Consider the following 21,103-nt stretch of genomic DNA (forward strand, 5'->3'; position numbering starts at 1 on the left):
GAATCCACATGTTTTCTCTATTATACTATTAGTTTGTGTATCTTACTCTCTGCAAAACGTTAGTTAGTTAGCTAGTCTAAGGAAGCTGGCATGTGCTTAAAATAATTCTAATCGTTAATGCTAATCGCTAACTAGTTAGCCTTTAGCTAAATGCACTAGCTAGGGCAAAGCAAACGTTAGCTCTAATGCAGGTTGCTACCAGTGGTGGTGTAGATCAGTATGTTGTAATCGTTGTCTAAATGTAACATCTATTCAAATGTGACTCGAGTCCTCTGGGAAATACTGAACAACACTTTGGTTCCTACCCTTTCATAACTATTACCTGGCTTTTTGATATGTTGTCACGCTAAACAACACCAACCATAGAATTAGAATAATCATTCTATTTCTATGATTCCAACAGTTCACCCAAGTGTTGTGATTTTGCTGCGAAGAGACAGAATCATTATATAATTTATTCTGATATTGCCCCCATATAGCTAGTTTCTGGTCACAGGTTCAGGTTAATTTAAAATTAATCCTACAAATAGCAGTGTTGGGAAATTTGGAAAGCTATAGTCAATCAATCAACAATATAATAATACTCTGAGGAAAATAATATTTTTTTTAATGTAACCTTTATTTAACTAGGCAAGTCAGTAAAGAAGAAATTCTTATTCACAATGACAGCCTACACCGCCAAACCCAGACAATGCTGGGCCAATTGTGTACTGTCCTATGGGACTCCCAAACATGGCCGGTTGTGATATAGCCTGGAGTCGAACCAGGGTGTCTGTAGTGACCCCTCTAACACTGAGATGCAGTGCCTTAGACTGCTGTGCACCTCAGAAGCCCAACTAGCTAGCTTACAAACTGTGGATACTGTGCGATTAGAAAGATTCAAAATTAATGTAAGCCATCACAGCACAGTCGTTTTTTTTGGGCCCATATCGTGCTGCCCTACTAACAACCTGGCAACTTTAGCAGTATATGCAAACATTTGGTGGCACAGAAAAAAAGGTAAAGTGATGTATTTTAACAGGAGATGTGCTTCAAAAGTAAGTAGGATTATTTGACTGTCTTTACACAGGCAGCCCAATGCTTATATTTTTTATTTTGACCAATCACATCAGATCTTTACACATCAGATATTTTTCAGAACTTATCTGATTGGTCAAATGAAAAAAAAGATCAGAATTGGGCTGCCTGTGTAAACACAGCCATATACAGTGCCTTCAGAAAGTATTCACACCTCTTAACTTTTTCCACATTTTATTGTATTACAGCCTGAATTTAAAATGTATTAAATTGAGATTTTGTCAATGGCCTAACACAATAACCCATAATGTCAAAGTGGAATTATTTTTCAAATTCTTAACAAATGAATTTAAAATGAACAGCAGAAATGTCTTGAGTCAGTAAGTATTCAACCCCATTGTTATGGCAAGCGTAAATAAGTTCAGGAGAAAAATGTGCTTAACAAGTCACATAATAAGTTGCATGGACTCACTCTGTGTGCAATAATAGTGTTTAACATGATTTTTGAATGACTACCTCATCTCTGTACCCCACACATACAATTATCTGTAAAGGCCCTAAGTCGAGCAGTGAATTTCAAAAACAGATTCAACCACAAAGACCAGGGAGGTTTTCCAATGCCTCGCAAAGAAGGACACCTATTGATAAAAATAAAAACGCAGACATTGAATATCCTTTTGAGTATGGTGAAGTTACTAATTACACTTTGGATGGTAAATCAATACACCCAGTAACTACAAAGATACAGGTTTCCGGAGAGGAAGGAAACCACTCAGTGATTTCACCATGAGGCCAATGGTGACTTTAAAACAGTTACAGAGTTTAATGGCTGTGATAAGAGAAAACTGAGGATGGATCAACAACATTGTAGTTTCTCCACAATGACAGAGTGAAATGAAGGAAGCTTGTACAGAATGAAAATATTCCAAAACATGCATTCCGGTTTGCAACAAGGCACTAAAGTAATACTGCAAAATAAAGTGGCAAAACAATTCACTTTTTGCCCTGAATACAAAGTGTTATGTTTGGGGAAAATCCAATACAACACATTACTGAGTACCACTCTCCATATTTTCAAGCATAAGGGTGGCTGCATCATGTTATGGGTATGCTTGTAATCGTTAAGGACTGAGGAGATTTTCAGGATAAAAAATAAATGGAATTAAACTAAGGACAGGCAAAATCCTAGAAGAAATCCTGGTTCAGATTGCTTTCCACCAGACACTAAAAGATACATTCACCTTTCAGCAGTACAATAACCTAAAACCCAAGGCCAGATCTACACTGGAGTTGCTTACCAAGAAGACAGTGAATGATCCTGAGTGGCCGAGTTAGTTTTGACTTAAATCTACTTGAAAAATTCTATGGCAAGTCCTGAAAATGGTTGTCTAGCAATGAGTAATGACCAATTTGACAGAGCTTGAAGAATTTAGTTTTTTTGTTGCACAATCCAGGTGTGGAAAGCTCATATTGACTTACGCAGAAAGACTCACAGCTGTTATCGCAGCCAAAGGTGCTTCTACAAAATAGTGACTGAGGTGTGTGAATACTTATGTAAATTAGACATTTCTGTATTTCATTTTCAATACATGTTCTAACATTTCTTAAACATGTTTTCACTATATCATTATGGGATATTGCATGTAGATAAGTGAGAAAATAAATACATTTAATACATTTTGAATTCAGGCTCTAACACAACAAAATGTGGAATAAATCAAGAGGTATTGCTTAGTTGAGGTCAAAATAGCTCTTACAATATTTCAGTGGTATAAATACTTGGTAGAACTGTAATGCAGAAACCAGCTACCCTCTGAAAAAATAGTTATACTATGGAAAATGTTATATAAATACCAGAATTCCTATCCTCCAATATTCTATATGTGCAACTTGTTATGGTATTTGGGTTGTTTAACATTTGGTTTAAAGTGACTGAGGATTTGGGCATGCTTTTTGAAGCTTCCAGCCATATGTAAGACATACGTAAGCCCTACCACTCCCATTGTTTCACTAGCAGCGATGCTAATGCTGGCTGTGGGGTAAGTAATTAAAGAAAAACTAAGCCATATTTTTGGTCATTATCTCTCAGGATCAATGGTTGACAAATTTTTGGTCAATAAAATTAAGTATATTTCAAATGTTGGTGTACCGCCCCGTTTTTAACACATAAATAAGACACAATTCGTATTTGTTTCAAATTCGAAAAACTAAATGATACTACTATCAAATTATGGTAAATCAGCTTTTTAGTACTAGTGTGGATTGCACTTTGGAAAAGAGATGCTTATTATTTATTAAGAAAAAAATATATACATTTTCGATTTCCAGAATATGTTTTGGTTATATTTTACTTCAGGTAACATTATTTACATGTCTAATGATGTTTGATAAAAATTAAGTTTGATATTTTGCTATGATTGTTGCTTTTTCCAATAGTTTCATTTTTGGGGTCAAAATTATCCCAATTACAGTGAGGGAAAAAAGTTTTTGATCCCCTGCTGATTTTGTATGTTTGCCCACTGACAAAGAAATGATCAGTCTATAATTTTAATGGTAGGTTTATTTGAACAGTGAGAGACAGAATAACAACAAAAAAATCAAGAAAAACGCATGTCAAAAATGTTATAAAATGATTAGCATTTTAACGAGGGAAAAAATAATTTGACCCCTCTGCAAAACATGACTTAGTTCTTGGTGGCAAAACCCTTGTTGGCAATCACAGAGGTCAGACATTTCTTGTAGTTGGCCACCAGGTTTGCACACATCTCAGGAGGGATTTTGTCCCACTCCTCTTTGCAGATCTTCATTAAGTCATTAAGGTTTCGAGGCTGACGTTTGGCAACTCGAACCTTCAGCTCCCTCCACAGATTTTCTATGGGATTAAGGCCTGGAGACTGGCTAGGCCACTCCAGGACCTTAATGTGCTTCTTCTTGAGCCACTCCTTTGTTGCCTTGGCCGTGTGTTTTGGGTCATTGTCATGCTGGAATACCCATCCACGACCCATTTTCAATGCCCTGGCTGAGGGAAGGAGGTTCTCACACAAGATTTGACGGTACATGGCCCTGTCCATTGTCCCTTTGATGCGGTGAAGTTGTCCTGTCCCCTTAGCAGAAAAACACCCCCAAAGCATAATGTTTCCACCTCCATGTTTGACGGTGGGGATGGTGTTCTTGGGGTCATGGCCAGCATTCCTCCTCCTCCAAACACGGCGAGTTGAGTTGATGCCAAAGAGCTCCATTTTGGTCTCATCTGACCACAACACTTTCACCCAGTTGTCCTCTGAATCATTCAGATGTTCATTGGCAAACTTCAAACGGGCATGTATATGTGCTTTCTTGAGCAGGGGGACCTTGCGGGCGCTGCAGGATTTCAGTCCTTCACGGCATAGTGTGTTACCAATTGTTTTCTTGGTGACTATGGTCCCAGCTGCCTTGAGATCATTGACAAGATCCTCCCGTGTAATTCTGGGCTGATTCCTCACCGTTCTCATGATTATTGCAACTCCACGAGGTGAGATCTTGCATGGAGCCCCAGGCCGAGTGAGATTGACAGTTCTTTTGTGTTTCTTCTATTTGCGAATAATCGCACCAACTGTTGTCACCTTCTCACCAAGCTGCTTGGCGATGGTCTTGTAGCCCATTCCAGCCTTGTGTAGGTCTACAATCTTGTCCCTGACATCCTTGGAGAGCTCTTTGGTCTTGGCCATGGTGGAGAGTTTGGAATCTGATTGATTGATTGCTTCTGTGGACAGGTGTATTTTATACAGGTAACAAACTGAGATTAGGAGCACTCCCTTTAAGAGTGTGCTCCTCATCTCAGCTCGTTACTTGTATAAAAGACACCTGGGAGCCAGAAATCTTTCTGATTGAGAGGGGGTCAAATACTTATTTCCCTCATTAAAATGCAAATCAATTTATAACATTTTTGACATGTGTTTTTTAGAATTTTTTTGTTGTTATTCTGTCTCTCGCTGTTCAAATAAACATACCATTAAAATTATAGACTGATCATTTCTTTTTCTGTGGGCAAACGTACAAAATCAGCAGGGGATCAAATACTTTTATTTTTTAGTGTTGATGCCTAATTTGCGTTTATGATAGGCCATATCAGCTACTCATTTTTTAAATGATTTGGTCAGAATGGCGCCTCGAGAGCACCCCACTCCCTCTGTGCTGAGACTAGCGCCGCGCCTGTACGTCCCGAGACTTATGACTGTGTGTATTGTCCAGGCAGGTTCTGTTTGTCTGTCTGGCCTGTTCTGATCTGATCATCTACAGTATACACTCACACAGTAGTCAGACAATACTAGCTTTAACCAGCTCATACATGGTCAAACAGGAATCAACAGGTAACACCTAAAATAGTATAACCATATTATCAGGCATGGAGAACAGCATAATGCAGTACAAAAAGAAGCGCAGCACAATGGTGAGATAAAAACATATACAGTAGTACAGTATCTATGTAGCTAGTGGGATAGGTTGGAACCTTGCCGCTGTTTGTTTTCTTCCACCTGCTGACCTCACTCAACACCCACAGAGAAATTCACAAGTTCTTCCTGGCAGAACAGAACGTCTACAGGTCAAATTAAAAGCTGTGCCACTTGTTTTCCCTTCTTCCTCCCTCAGTCTTTCCCAGACAAGATCTTATCTGCTCACACTTGCGGAGGGGGCTGTACTTGTGTTGCTGGTTTCACTTGGCATGGTTCAGAAGTCATCACATTCCTGCTCTACATGTTATGGCTATTAGGAGCAAGTGTCTGCGGTGGGTTGTGATGTGGACTCAGGTTTCTGTTGTGCGAGGTCTGCTGTGCTCAGCTTAGCGCCTTAGGGTGCGGATTGACAAGCGCCAAAGAGAGGTCAATTTGGAATAGGAGTTTCCTTGTTTACTGACGTGCTTGCTTTCGTTCATATGTATTGCAGACAAAATGCAGGCCGTGAGGACTTGATATCCTCTCAGACACTTTTAGAGCCTGTTTCCCCCCTGTCTTTCTTTTTGTATTTCTCATATATGATTAACCAGAGGTCTAGTCATGTCTCTGAGCCAAGGAAAATAATATGGGAAAGCCTTTAAAGTGAGCATGACACATTGCTCCGCCATTTGCTCGGGGATATACTTTGGAAAATACTAAATGGCTACACTTACTCGGTAACCCATTGACGTATGTAGGCTACAGACAAGAGGTTGAAAGCAGACGCATGAGACTAGGTGTATTCAGTTAAGCTTCATTTGTTAGAGCAAACAATATATCTGCTACATTGACTTGATTTGCGACGCAAACGTCTGGTACACAAGGTCAGCCTGTCTCTCAGGGACGACCTGGGTCTCGTTCTCCAGTTGCGATGTAACTTAAGCATTACGATGATCGTACCAGTCGCATTGTTATTTCCGAGGCAACATTTTTAAGTGTTTCCCAGAACAAGCACGCAGAGAGAACATTCGCTAAGTGCGTCTTTAGCCATTGGTCGACACTGGTAGGATCGAAAGAAAAGCAACACTGCTCTCGGATCAGCCTTCTCCACTCAAATCTTACCATAATATTAGAATTATTCCACAGTACTGACGATGGATCAGCTTTTAGAGACGGATTATAATCTGTGGCTACAAATATTGAGGCGGCTTATCATGCTTACCCAATATTATGCACTAATTGCACACGTCTTGTCACACATCATGAAGCATATTGAGGCAAAAATGACAGGCAGTAGCCTAGTGGCAAAAATAAAACTCAATATGATTTTAATATTATTGAAATATATAGGCCCATGTAGCGTATTTATCTTTTAATGCAGTTATCTCGGTTTTCATTTGAAGCATTATTTTATCTGTCACTTGTTTATAACAATTGCAAATACTTTGGCACTTTGTATTTGTAGTCAACTTCGTTCTGAAGTTATTAGAGCTTACAGTCAGACAGATGCCAAGCCTAAACATCTTGATCATATGTTTAACGGAGATCTCCTGCGAGTAAAGTGATGCGGAAGGGCAAAAAGCATCTAATGATGCACTTTAGCTCCTCTCCAAGTGTCTGGATCACTCGTAGATGTGCGAACGTTTTTAAGAGCAACGTTACTAATGAAGCCTCTGGGAAACAGATCGGCTACTAAAGATACATCGTAAGATGGTTCTAACGACAATCTCCATGCTACGAAGTCTCTGGTAAACCTCGCAGTGTAGAGTGATACGGTTAAATCATTTGTTTTTTGGAGTGGAATTTAGAAATGCCTCTGGTGAGACTCGGGCTCTGTATGATCATCTTGTTGTTGTGATCACAGAGTGATTACTTCTTTAACATCGTTGCCCAGGTCAACAGATAGTGAGATAATTGAGCTGCGCAAGTCCTGCCTGCTCCCACCTGCTCTGGCTTGAGGCCTACTGTCGGAGCCACGTTTGGGAGTGTCAGAAACAGTGAGCGGATATCCCTTCTTTCTATGTACTTGATCTTCTTTTTGTCCAGCTCCTGTTATTTTGGATGAGTGTAAAACTCCCTTGTTCTACTGTTGGAGGTTGGAGCAGATCACTGTGCAAACAAACACTGCACTGTCTGTCTCTGTCATAATGGCCAAATCACTCAGACGTGGATCGCCAGATTACTGTCATCAATAGCAGCTTCAGTGAGGACTGAGTTTACTGCAGAAGGAGCTGTTGACTGCAGTGCCAACAAGGAACTTGTTGCTACTATGCAGTAGTTGCCTTGCCAATGACAATAGGAAGTCAGTTATTAGATCAAATGTTATGTTACGGTTGTAATATAATACGTTTTTATTCATGGTGAATTGATTGATATAACAATCCCATTCATAGAATGAGGTTTATCCAATCCTATCGTCTCTATGAGCTGTATTTACCTGAGCTGACAACAATGGATAGTAATTGGAATGGAATTAACCCTAAACTGTATGTAGTACTCTGGGAGAGGGTGAATGGAAATAAATGCATGGTGGCTAGATGAAAACAATGTGATGGATTATGAGGAGCAGAGCAGAGGAACAGTGAGTGAGGAGTGAAGGAAAATACTATATGTTAAAAGCTTTATGTGGAAGTGCATGAGTGTGGTCTGAGTGTATCTTATTAATATATTGTAATACATGGGTGAAATACAGTAGGATCTCAACCAAGCACCTATATTGTGGAATGGATAATCGAAGTGAAATATATTTGCTATCAATGTGTCCAAAATAGTTCCCCCCGTGGGGACAATAACGTGTATCAGCTGTTGTTAGAACATAGTGGCCATCATTTAATCTCATTTCATGCTCATGTACATGCTTCCTTTCATCCTCATTGGATGGTTGTCATCCTCCCACTCTCGACCCTCCCACTGACGGTAGTAGGCCACTGTACAAAAGAGTGGAATACAAACTGACTGGAGCCAGATTGACTGGTGCGTTCTTTAGATCAAACAATTACAATTACAGCATGCTGCTTCAAAAGTCTTCTTCAAAAGTACCACAATGACATAACATGAGATGACAGCACCGAGATAGTTGTCACGTTTCCATGGTTACGAGCGATGTTAACACCTTAATTGAAAGACACACACACACACACACACACACACACACACACACACACAGAAAGATATAATCAGAGAACAATCAAGTTTGCACTTGTTGCATCCCAGAATATCCGTCCTCAAAGAGAAAGGGGGATGGATGGATAGATATGTAATTAATACATCCGTCTGAAGTCTCAATGTACAGTTGTACTCTCATTACCCTAAGTCAAGGGCCTGTTTAGCGTGTGGACACTTAAAAAAAGTGGTGGTTCTCTGTAATAACAAGGTGAAGTTTCCAAGTTGTCAACCTAGAGGTCTATGAACCACTTTGGGTTCACGGGGGGACTTTCATCTTTCCTCGTGGCGCGGTTACCTTTGTGGAGTATAGCACTGGGACTGCGGTTTAAATCCACACAAAGGCCAGGTGGCTACAGAGGGGATAGATAGAGGGATAAGGCATTGATGCTTAATGGTAACATCTGACACACACACACACACACTGCACGTACACACATAAGCACAACATACACACACAAAGAAAGAGAGACACACACAAGCAGTCAGTATATCATGTCACTGCCTCCTCTCTCCCCATGCAGGTCCCTAGCGGTGGGCCACCAGTACTCGTCTCTGGGCTCCCAGCCCATCCTGTGCGGCTCCATTCCTGGCCTGGTGCCCAAGCAGCTGCGATTCTGCCGGAACTATGTGGAGATTATGCCCAGTGTGGCAGAAGGGGTGAAGATCGGCATCCAGGAGTGCCAGCATCAATTCAGGGGCCGTCGTTGGAACTGCACCACCATCAACGACAAGGCCATCTTCGGACCAGTGCTGGACAAAGGTAATGTATGGTAATAGAATTATAAGAGAATGCAGGACACACTCATGAACAGTAGTGTAAAGTACTTAAGTAAAAATACTTAAAAGTACTACTAAAGTCGTTTTGGGGGGTATCTGTACTTTACTATTTATACTTTTGACTACTTTTATTTTACTACATTCCTTAAAACCTCTTACATCTACACGTTCCGCTAGCGGAACGTCTGCTCCAATATCCAATGATGGGCGGGGCGCGAAATACAAACTCCTCTAAAATCCGAAAACTTCCATTTTTCAAACATATGACTATTTTACAGCTATTTAAAGACAAGACTCTCCTTTATCTAACCACACTGTCCGATTTCAAAAAGGCTTTACAGCGAAAGCAAAACATTAGATTATGTCAGCAGAGTACCCAGCCAGAAATAATCAGACACCCATTTTTCAAGCTAGCATATCATGTCACATAAACCCAAACCACAGCTAAATGCAGCACTAACCTTTTATGATCTTCATCAGATGACACACCTAGGACATTATGTTATACAATACATGCATGTCTGTTCAATCAAGTTCATATTTATATCAAAAACCAGCTTTTTACATTAGCATGTGACGTTCAGAACTAGCATTCCCACCGAACACTTCCGGTGATTTTACTAAATTACTCACGATAAACGTTCACAAAAAGCATAACAATTATTTTAAGAATTATAGATACAGAACTCCTCTATGCACTCGATATGTCCGATTTTAAAATAGCTTTTCGGATGAAGCACATTTTGCAATAATCTAAGTACATAGCCCAGCCATCACGGGCTAGCTATTTAGACACCCAACCAGTTTAGCCTTCACCAAAATCACATTTCCTATAAGAAAAATGTTCTTACCTTGCTTGTTCTTCATCAGAATGCAGTCCCAGGACTTCTACTTCAATAACAAATGTAGGTTTGGTCCCAAATAATCCATCGTTATGTTCCATCAAGACGTTTTGTTCGTGCGTTCTAGACACTATCCCAACGCTAAATCTCTGCCACGAGCATGGCGCAGAATGTGACCAAAAAATTCTAAATATTCCATTACCGTACTTCGAAGCATGTCAACCGCTGTTTAAAACCAATTTTTATGCAATTTATCTCGTAGAAAAGCGATAATATTCCGACCGGGAATCTGCCTGTCTGTATACTGAGGGAAAAACCGAAAGCCGGGGGCGGGGCGGGTCGCGAGCGTAAGGCTTAGTCCACTGAGTGACCACTTAGCTTTTGCTCTCCTTTGTTTCAGCCAGGGCTTTGAATTACGTCATTCCTGTTTTTCCCGGGCTCTGAGACTCCATTGGAGACGTGAGAAGTGTCACGTAACAGCAGAGATCCTTAGTTTTTGGAAGAGATGTCAAAGAAAGAAAATAAAAGGTCTGACAGGGTACTTCCTGAACAGAAACATCTCAGGTTTTTGCCTGCCATAGGAGTTCTGTTATACTCACAGACACCATTCAAACAGAAACTGTGGAGTGTTTTCTCTCCAAAGCTAATAATTATATGCATATTCTAGTTTCTGGGCAGGACTAATAATCAGATTAAATCGGGTACGTTTTTTATCCAGCCGTGAAAATACTGCCCCCTAGCCATAAGAGGTTAAGAAAATATTGTACTTTTTACATTTTCCTTGACACCCAAAAGTACTCGTTACATTTTGAATGCTTAGCAGGACAGGCCTTCCCTGTGGCTCAGTTGGTAGAGCATGGTGTTTGTAATGCCAGCATGGTGTGTGCAATGCCAGGGTTGTGGGTTTGATTCCCACGGGGGGCCAGTACAAAAAAAAAAAAATGCATGAAATGTATGCATTCACTACTGTAAGTTGCTCTGGATAAGAGTGTCTGCTAAATGACTAAAATGTAAATGACAGGGAAAGACTCAAATTCACATACTTATCAAGAGAACATCCCTGGTCATCCCTACTGCCTCTGATCTGGCGGACTCACTAAACACACATGCTTCGTTGTAAATGATGTCTCAATGTTGGAGTGTGCCCGTGGCTTTCTGTACAAACAAGAAAATGGTGCCATCTGGTTTACTTAATATAAGGAATTTGAAATTATTTATACATTTACTTTTAATACTTAAGTATATTTTAAACCAAATACTTTTAGACTTTTACTCAAGTAGAATTTTCCTGGGTGACTGTTACTTTTACTTGCATCATTTTCTATTGAGGTATCTTTACTTTTACTCAAGTATGACAGTTGGGTACTTTTTCCACCACTGCTCATTGTCACGGCTGTCGAAAGGATCGGACCAAAGTGCAGCGTGGTTGTAGTTCCACATTTTATTTAATCCGTGAAACTTTGCAATACATAAATAACTGAATTGAGAAAAACAACAAACCGTGACGCAGAGAGAAACAAACACTACTCAAAATATAATCACCCACAAAACCCAGGAAGAAAAACCCCTACTTAAATATGATCTCCAATTAGAGACAACGAGGACCGGCTGCCTCCAATTGGAGATCATTCCAAACAAGCCAAAATAGAAATACAAAAACTAGAACCTAAGAACATAGAAATAGAAAACAGAAAAACACAAAACACCCCCTGTCACGCCTTGACCTACTCTACCATAGAAAATAACATCTTACTATGGTCAGGACATGACACTCATAAAACACTGCAAACTAGCCATCTTTGGACCAGTGCTTGACAAAGGTAACAACATATCTTGAGAGAAAAAGGCACTATAATAAAACAGTGCAGCCTTGGCATTTCTCCTACTGGGCTACTCATCCACAGAACAGGACGGCTATGGGTGACAGCCTACATTATACATTTAATAACACTTGAGAACCAAGTCTTAACTGTGAGAACCGAGTCTTAAACCTGTTTGCTACATTAGAAAAAAAAACATTACTGTGCTGTATAATACAAGTGAAAAGCAAATTATTTTCCTGCATGACTTGAATACATGCAGTGAGTGTTTTCCCCGTACCTGTTCCCAAGTTCTTGAAAGAATACTAGTGTACTAAAATCATTTCCTTGCCTGTCAATGTTGGTAATGCTTGGCATTTCAAATGAGAAACGATACCTAACCCTGTCTCGACTAAAACTCTACCACTCACTTTAATCAGGGCTGCAACTGGTGTTGATATTGAGAGGATAGAATAAGACCATTGTGTTGTAAGTTGTTGTTATATTATGTTGTTAGTTGATAGATCAAACAAACAACTGTTTTAACTCCATCCTGCCTCAGTCAGTGTGTGTGTGTGTGTGTGTGTGTGTGTGTGTGTGTGTGTGTGTGTGTGTGTGTGTGTGTGTGTGTGTGTGTGTGTGTGTGTGTGTGTGTGTGTGTGTGTGTGTGTGTGTGTGTGTGTGTGTGTGTGTGTGTGAGAGAGAGAGAGAGAGAGAGAGTATCATATGCAATTAAAATCCTTGTTCAAATAGACTTGTGAGAGTCACTCGGCTATGAGCTGTTTGAACAGATGAAATGATGTGTATACACACTTTGGGTGGAGAATGTTGTCTTTTGTTGGAATTTTCTCTGGAAGGGAATCCCCTTCAAGGCCCCCCCTCTCCCTCCCCTCAGCTTCCATGTGAGGTGTGTAAAATACGGATGAAGTCAGACCTTATAAATTAAATGATGTTCCATCATCTCTATTTGAGATGAAGTTAACTGAAGAAGAAGCACCCATATTTTACTCTAAAAATGTTCATCCTTGTATTATTCAGCTGTCATATTATGAAGCTAGTGGATTCTCTGTCTCCACACTATTGCACTGAGACCCTGCGATTAGTTGCCAGTAGTCAAGGGTAGAGGATGAGCAGAGAGGAGCATGGAGGGGTAATGGAGAGGAGAGGGGGAAGAGGAAAAAGAGAGGGGGGGGTCTAAACCTGTCAACTGGATTTGGAAAAGACTGATGTTTACTATAGTGTGATTTGGGGTTAGTTGGGGCAATTGCTTTTAATAAACTCTTGAGCCAGTTGTTACATTGATGGAGAAGGCTTGAGCTCAAGTAGGTGGGTAATGATAGGGGTTCACAGTCCCTGGCCTCATTGTGGTGTAAATACCTCCACATCACCCCCATGGCTTCTCTCCCTCCTTGTCTAAATTGCAGGGGCACTGGGTGGAAAGGGGAGGTGGGGAGAGAGGCAGCCGGGCCAGGCTACTCTTTGGGTCTGGGGGGACTTTAGTAAATCATTTTGATTGGATTAAGGTCAGTGAAGCCCTTAAAAAACGTGAGAGGTCAAAGTGGTTGGATTAAGTGTCTTTGTCAGGGTCCGGGTAGAGTGACTGGCAGGGCTCAGGTTCTTTTGATAGGGCTTAGTAAGGGAGAAGTTTCTCATTTCATTTGCTTTGATTGATGCTTGTATTTGTCTGCGCATCGGGTCCATTGTTCCCCGGCAAGGCTAGTGTCTGTTCTGTTTGTCTGCTGAGCAGACGGATGCGTGTTTGTTTCCTCCTTAGGCTTTTTTTATTGGGAGAAAGGCTGAAAGGAACCATAGGCCTCAAAAGCTTTGCACCTATCTGTTAGTTAGCCTATTAATACCGATCCCTTGTCTTAACCAGTTTATTGGCAGGCATCCCCTGAACAGCTTCCAGGCAAAGCTGAGGAAAGAGCAGGACTCAAGTTTGCTCCTTCAGATACATAACCTACTGTATATGGCATCACTTAGGTAGGGAAAGGATGACTGAAGGCAAATATGTGTCATTTAGAATGGATTTATATACTGAGGTTACAAAACATTAGGAACATCTTCCTAATATTGAGTTGTACCCCCTTCTACCCGCAGAACAGCCTCAATTTGTCGGGGCGTGGACTCTACAAGGTGTCAAAAGCGTTCCACAGGGATGCTGGCCCATGTTGATTCCAATGCTTCACATTGACTGGATGTGCTTTGGTGGTGGACCATTCTTGATATACACATGGAACTGTTGAGCGTTACAAACTGCTGCGTTGCAGTTCTTGACACACTCAAACCGGTGCGCCTGGCACCTACTATCATACCCCCTTCAAAGGCACTTAAATCTTTTGTCTTGCCCATTCATCCTCCATCCTTGCCCAATCACCCTCAAGCCAGGCAATCCATGTCTTCATTGTCTCAAGGCTTGAAAATCCTTCTTTAACCTGTCTCCTCCCCTTCATCTACACTGATTGAAGTGGATTTAAGGTGACATCAATAAGGGATAATAGCTTTCACCTGGATTCACCTGGTCAGTCTATGTCATGGAAATGTTTTGTACACTCAGTGTATGACAGAGAATACACGTATTTGAATAGACACACAGGTTATAGAATGCCCTGAAACACTGAGTGACTTATTGCTGGTTCTGGCAACAACCCGTTGTACTGATCACACCCTCTCACTCACACTATCTCTCCTTTTGTTCAGTACACATCAAACAAACAGTATCATGCAGATGTGCTGTTATGCAAACGTTCTACATCGTATTCGGATCTATTCGGTTTTGGGACAGTTTTCCTTGGTGTTTTCCATCATTTGTTTACATGAATGCATGTGGAACCATCCTTATCCGATAATCATGACAGAGATCATGGGCAGCCAGTTATCGTTCTCCCTCACGTTAAACTGGAGCTCTTCCTGAGCTCTCTTCGTCTCTCTCACTCTGTCGCTCTCTCTCGCTCTCTCCCTCTCTCTCGCTCTCTCTCTCTCTCTCTTTCTCTCCCTCCTCTTTCACTCTTTTACTCTCTCTCTTTCTCTCTCTCGCTCTCTCTCTCGCTCTCTCTCTCTCTCTCTCTCTCTCTCTTTCTCTCCCTCCTCTTTCACTCTTTCACTCTTTTACTCTCTCTCTCACTCTCTCTCTCTCTCTCTCCCTCTCTTTCTCTCCACTCTCCGCCCTCCCTGCCCTTGTCACAGGGCCTAGCATACCTCCAGGCTATGTCTGCGTCAGCACTCATTAATTTACATTAACCAAAGTGTCAAAACATGGGCCGCTGGAATCTGTCTGTGATGAAAGGGGAAGCAAACTGTGCAGGTGTTCTCAGTTTGTGTGTGTGTGTGTGTGTGTGTGTGTGTGTGTGTGTGTGTGTGTGTGTGTGTGTGTGTGTGTGTGTGTGTGTGTGTGTGTGTGTGTGTGTGTGTGCGTCGAACAGGACAGGGACATTCATTGGAGAGCTTGTTTGGCGCACTTGGAGTAGGAGAAGTAGCCAAACCCTAGTGTGACTGATAGAGTTGCTTAGAACAGGGAAGGCCAACATGAGTGGACAGACAGTCACACAAACACAGACTCAAAAGCTCAGTCTCACAGGTATAAACATGCACTGTTAGTCACACCAGTGCATTAAATGGATAAAAAGATATTGAGTGTCTTTCTGATAGGCTAGGTCTCCATTATGTAATACCTGTAAGTGAATATGATATGGACTCACAATTAGCAATAATATGTGCTATTGTCCCGATTGTGAATTATAGTTCAGGTATTCATTTCACAGTTGGACTTTATAGTACTGCAATACTCTCGAGAATAATGTGCCACTGACAACCATAGTCACAAGGGCTGGAAAATCAGGATATTTTTACTTGATTGATGGACTGATATATATAAAAAATAACTGTCTTAGATGGAAAATAAAGGCAGTGCATCTGCTTCTATATTCTAGGTGTTCAAATTTCAATGCGTTCAAGTGATGCACTTTCTATGCTTCTCCTAGGTGCTTAATGCCTCAACTAAACCAAGCAGTGAAAAGGTCAGTCAGGGAATTCAGGTTATGACCCCTGACCTCAGGATGAGAAAGTGTTACAGTTTAGGATGTGCTAAGAGGGCCCTGCTTTTCATAAAGTGCATGTTTCTCCATGCTGGGGGAGGTGAGGTTAGCGCACCATAATATCATTAACTCTGGCTAAGAAAGAAAGAATGGGTGTGGTAAATGGAGTTGATGGGGGGACCTTAGCCCCGCACCCCACTGGGCGCTGCTCGGAGCACAATATCTCTGCAACCATGAGATTAAGCCGGGAGAGAAAGCGCTTTTCCCCATTCACACGCCCTTTAGATTGTTTTATTAAACCATTTGAATAGGGATTTCCCAGTCTGCCGACATGCGGGGTCTGGCCAACGCATAGTTCTCTGTTGCTATGACTTAACTTGGTCCCCACTAATCACTGGCGAGGGCAGAATTCATATAAAATATCTGGGGCCATTGTGGGGCTAACGCGGCGTGACAGTGGCAGCACAATAGGGGATTCAGCCCCCCAGCAGGTCGTTGGGACCACTTGCCATGCCAGGGTCCGGCAAACTATGATAGGGGGGGGTCACAAGTAATCAGTCCACTTAGGCTAGGCACCCCCCGACACATTCTGTTCCAGGTAAGCCCTGGTCTGTCCCACCCACCACCCACCCCTAGATGTCAGGACCTAGTTCTTGTTTCTCCGTCTCTCCTTCTTTTTCCTCATCTTGTCCCCAGAGATCTTATTTTCCTTTCTTTTGGTCTCATCCCTCCATTTCTCCCTCCTCTCTCCCCCTTTCTTTGCTCCGCGGCATCATTGTCAGTAAGCCGTAAGGGTTTGACCCGTGGTTTATTGGCTTCCTGATAATAAAATAGAAAAGACACCCTCCCAAGCTTTAGACCATTCATACCTCCAACTACCAGCCACCACCTAGTGACTGCTTCAGGGTAATGGAATAAGAATTCAGTCAACATTAACCATGCTGTCATTTGTAAAGTTCTATCTGTACGTTTCAAAGGAAGACATTTTCGGATAGGATTCAAGCAAATAAATGAGCCCTTTATTCTGTTTTTATTCTGTTTTCCCAATCCGCGGTGTATATATATCACACAATTTCAAAACATTATGAGCAAGGAGCAGCAAAGGATATTAGAGATACTGGGGATAAGGTTGGGTAACACTTCTTTGGATAGTCCGTCTATAGATACTCAATAAACTCTCAGTAACATGTCAACTGGACTATAGACGTTCAACTAATCGATACTAGACTGTTAAGTCGTCCGCATCCTTCCCGTCCGAAATAGTTCTGAACAGTTTGTGCCTATATTATGACGACACTTTGGTCACATTTTGTGACACATTTTGGTATCAGGTACGTTTTTTTTATGCTGTTCATGCTCACCCAAAAGAATTTTGGAGGCAAGCCGAAGTTCGGTAGCCGAAGTCTACGCCCCTTCATCGGTCATTGGTCAACAGTAGGGATTCTTCAATTAAGTGATTGTTGTCGTTCAATGACAGACGACTCGTTTTGATGCACATTTTTTCACTTAAGAAATACTGCACCAAACATCTTAGTTAAATGAAAAATCGCACGACTAACATCTACGGGGCAAAAACATCAAAATTAATGACAGATCTTTTGACTTATTTACGATTAATTCTGACTATGTTGAGGAAGTGTATACTGGCTACGGTGTCTCAAGATGGACAAAGTACCATTGGCACTTTTTTCAATTGAAATAAAATAAATCTTGTTTTTCAAGCAAAGGTCTTTTAGGGGAGTGCGTGCACACTCATTCGGTTCGCCTAGCTGAGTTCGTCTAGGTGCCAACCGAACCGAAGCATGCGGAAGCCTTTAGTTTCAATGCTGAGATGCGACATCCCAGAGTAAACCATAATAGTGCTTGGTACAGTCCTGCTAAGGGAGGGTGTGATGGAGAATGGATGCCAGTAAACCTCTGTTGCATCATTGTTCTTAATGCCCCTTATTCCTCAAACTGGTTGAAACCTGCAGCCTGGGAGGAGCTCACACGGTACCTACTCCCCATAGTCATTTACTTATCTCTCTCTCACTCTCCCCCCCAACTTGTTCACTCTTTCTCTCCCTCCCCAACTCCCTCCCTTTTTCTCTCTCTTTTTTCTTCTTCTTGTCCAACTCTCTCACTCTTTCTCTCTTTTTCCCTCCCGTCATCCTTTTGCTCTCCTTTTCCCTGTTCCTCTCGCTCTCTTCCCCTTCTACTACCCTCTCTTCCTAGCTGTCTCTGTTCTTGTCATTGTGCAAGACCATACAAGACCTAAGCACATATATCCAGGGAATCCTTCCTGTCATAAGGGATCCTGTAAAAATCAGGGACAGTGGAACGTCAACGAGACCTCAGTGAAACATTGCACCTCATATTAAATGGTTATAGTTTGACATGTACGACACATCCCTGAACCTTCCCTCTCTCTCGCTCTCTCTCTCGCTCTCTCTCTCTCTCTCTCTCTCTCTCTCTCTCTCCCTCTCTCTCTCTCCCTCTCTCTCTCTCTCCCTCCCTGTTGTGTCTCGGCTTAGTCTTATAGTGTGAGGCCATTTTCCTAACCTTTCAAAAGCTTAATTGAGTCTGTTAATTATAGTCCTGTCAGGCCTGTCTCTTCCTCTCATCTCCCTGGAAGTTTCTGATGATGAGTCATCAGTAAACTATGTCAGACAGACAGAGACCTCCCTCCCTCTATCGCTTGCTCTCTCCCTCCCTCTCTCACCACACGCACACACACACACCCAAGACAGATGACTGTCCTTGATTGCTCAAGCAGATCAGATTGGATTGGATTGAATTGTATTGGCATGCCAATCAACATAGTCATACATTGCAGATGTCTATGACACTGTCTATGGAATCTGTATGGATCGGAGCTTGATGGAGCATTGTTTGTGTGGAGTATTGTTTCACGAACAAGCGTGGCCTAATGATTACGTAAATGGAATATTTGCTTTGGTAGGGTTGATGTGTGACATTTACAGTATTATATAGTATTATACAGGACAGCACAGAAAAGTAGCAGGTGCCAGCATCATCGTTCTGTAGACACTGATCTGAATTCCTACATGCTTTTTGAGATACATTAATGGGTACATTCCAGCAAAGTTATTGGTAACAATTTATCATTCTCTGCACTGCCATGGTTTCAGATGTATGGACCTGTATGTAAACCATATAGATGAGCTGGTTTGCTACAGCAGGAAAATAATCCTTCAGCAACAGGAAATGTGGATTATTATGATGGACATTGATGGACATTTATGATGGACATTTAATGGACATGTTTGTAGGGGTTGATCCATTTCTCGTCAGGGCAAATCAAGTCTGAAATTTAAAAGTGGAATTTGCAAACTTTAGAAGACTTTTTAAAACTGAAATACACTACAATTTTGCATTTTCTGCTTTGTGTGAAAATTCGCAGCCACAAAATAGTGATCAAATTTAGATCCTACATCTGTATGAACTATACTCATTTTACAAACAGAGATCCTACACACAGGAACTGAGCTGCTTACAAGCAGCGTTGCGTAAAGACCTATGTGGTTGTTCACGTCTGTAAGAATGCACCCATACGATAGATATATAAATCTGACATCTACTTCTCCCTCTCCTTACAGCCACGCGTGAGTCAGCATTCGTTCATGCCATCGCATCAGCTGGTGTGGCGTTCGCGGTGACACGGTCCTGTGCAGAGGGTTCGGCCACCATCTGTGGTTGTGACACGCGCCACAAGGGTCCGCCCGGCGAGGGCTGGAAGTGGGGCGGCTGCAGCGAGGACGTGGAGTTCGGCAGTATGGTGTCCCGGGAGTTTGCAGACGCCCGTGAGAACCGGCCCGATGCTCGCTCCGCCATGAACCGGCACAACAACGAGGCTGGACGAACAGTGAGACATTTTCTCTCTCTCTCGCTCTGCATCACTGATAATATCAGCCTTATGGATTAAACATTAATAAACATCCCCAAGTGTTAGTTAGACTTAACATTCATTAAACTAATTGCATCCCTGCGTCTATCTCTCCCTCAGTCTCTGAATGACAACATGTTTCTGAAGTGTAAGTGCCACGGCCTGTCCGGCAGCTGTGAGGTGAAGACATGCTGGTGGTCCCAGCCTGACTTCAGAGTGATTGGAGACTACATGAAGGACAAGTATGACAGTGCTTCAGAGATGGTGGTGGAGAAGCACAAGGAGTCCCGTGGCTGGGTGGAGACGTTGAGAAGCAAGTACAACTTCTTCAAACCCCCCACGGAGCGAGACCTGGTCTACTACGAGAGCTCGCCCAACTTCTGCGAACCCAACCCAGAAACAGGCTCGTTCGGGACACGCGATCGCACCTGTAACTTGACGTCGCACGGCATCGACGGCTGCGACTTGCTGTGCTGTGGCCGGGGACACAACACCCAGACGGAGAAACGGAAGGAGAAGTGCCACTGTATCTTCCACTGGTGCTGCTACGTCAGCTGCCAGGAGTGTGTTCGAGTCTACGATGTTCACACCTGCAAATAGATATGGCCTCTGGCACCACTCTTTCTGCACCTCACCCCATTTTTTTTTTTTTAAGACTTCAACATATAAAACAAGAAGCTACTGTACGAGTCGGGCTCAGAACTTGAGAGGCTTTGATTTGACTTTGATCAAGCGTTAACCGACTCGGCTATAGTACAGTCAGCTAATAGGCAACAGAAATATAGCCGCCTGTCATGTGATGCGGTGGATTCAGCCTCTGTCTTAGAATGCTGTGGTAGTTCTAGAACACAGAGGTGCGCCCATGGAGGCTCCATTCAGACAAACAACATGATGACGTTGATGATGTTGATGAACACCATCTCATCGATAGAGGCAAAAGAGGAGACCATTACAGAGTGGGCTGATTGTAGCCAAGGAGGGACTTCCAGTGATTTCCAGAAAGGTGTTTCAAGGTATTGGTTTCCTGACACAAGAAAAGAGAACTGTAGGTTTTATACGGGCTATATAAACTGTGCTGTTGACAAGCACCATATTGGTGAATTATCTGTGTACTCTGTGTCGTCACCTTCATGTAGAGCATAACAGCACTGTCTAAACCTTTGGGACACCA

The 21,103-nt window shown here is 42.2% G+C and overlaps 1 protein-coding gene across 1 annotated transcript in view; it reads left to right on the forward strand.

Moving 5' to 3' along the window:
- Window positions 1-20,587, forward strand: part of LOC115169582 (protein Wnt-3a) — a 30,337-nt gene extending 9,750 nt beyond the window's left edge. Inside the window, exons 2-4 of the mRNA XM_029725324.1 lie at window positions 9,116-9,354; window positions 19,646-19,911; window positions 20,053-20,587. Of these exons, the coding sequence (XP_029581184.1) occupies window positions 9,116-9,354; window positions 19,646-19,911; window positions 20,053-20,532 (985 nt within the window). The 3' untranslated portion in view covers window positions 20,533-20,587. The remainder of the gene's footprint in view (window positions 1-9,115; window positions 9,355-19,645; window positions 19,912-20,052) is intronic.
- Window positions 20,588-21,103: the final 516 nt, after the last annotated feature.

This window comes from Salmo trutta, chromosome 31, assembly GCF_901001165.1.
Source record: "Salmo trutta chromosome 31, fSalTru1.1, whole genome shotgun sequence".
NCBI classification, from domain to species: domain Eukaryota; kingdom Metazoa; phylum Chordata; class Actinopteri; order Salmoniformes; family Salmonidae; genus Salmo; species Salmo trutta.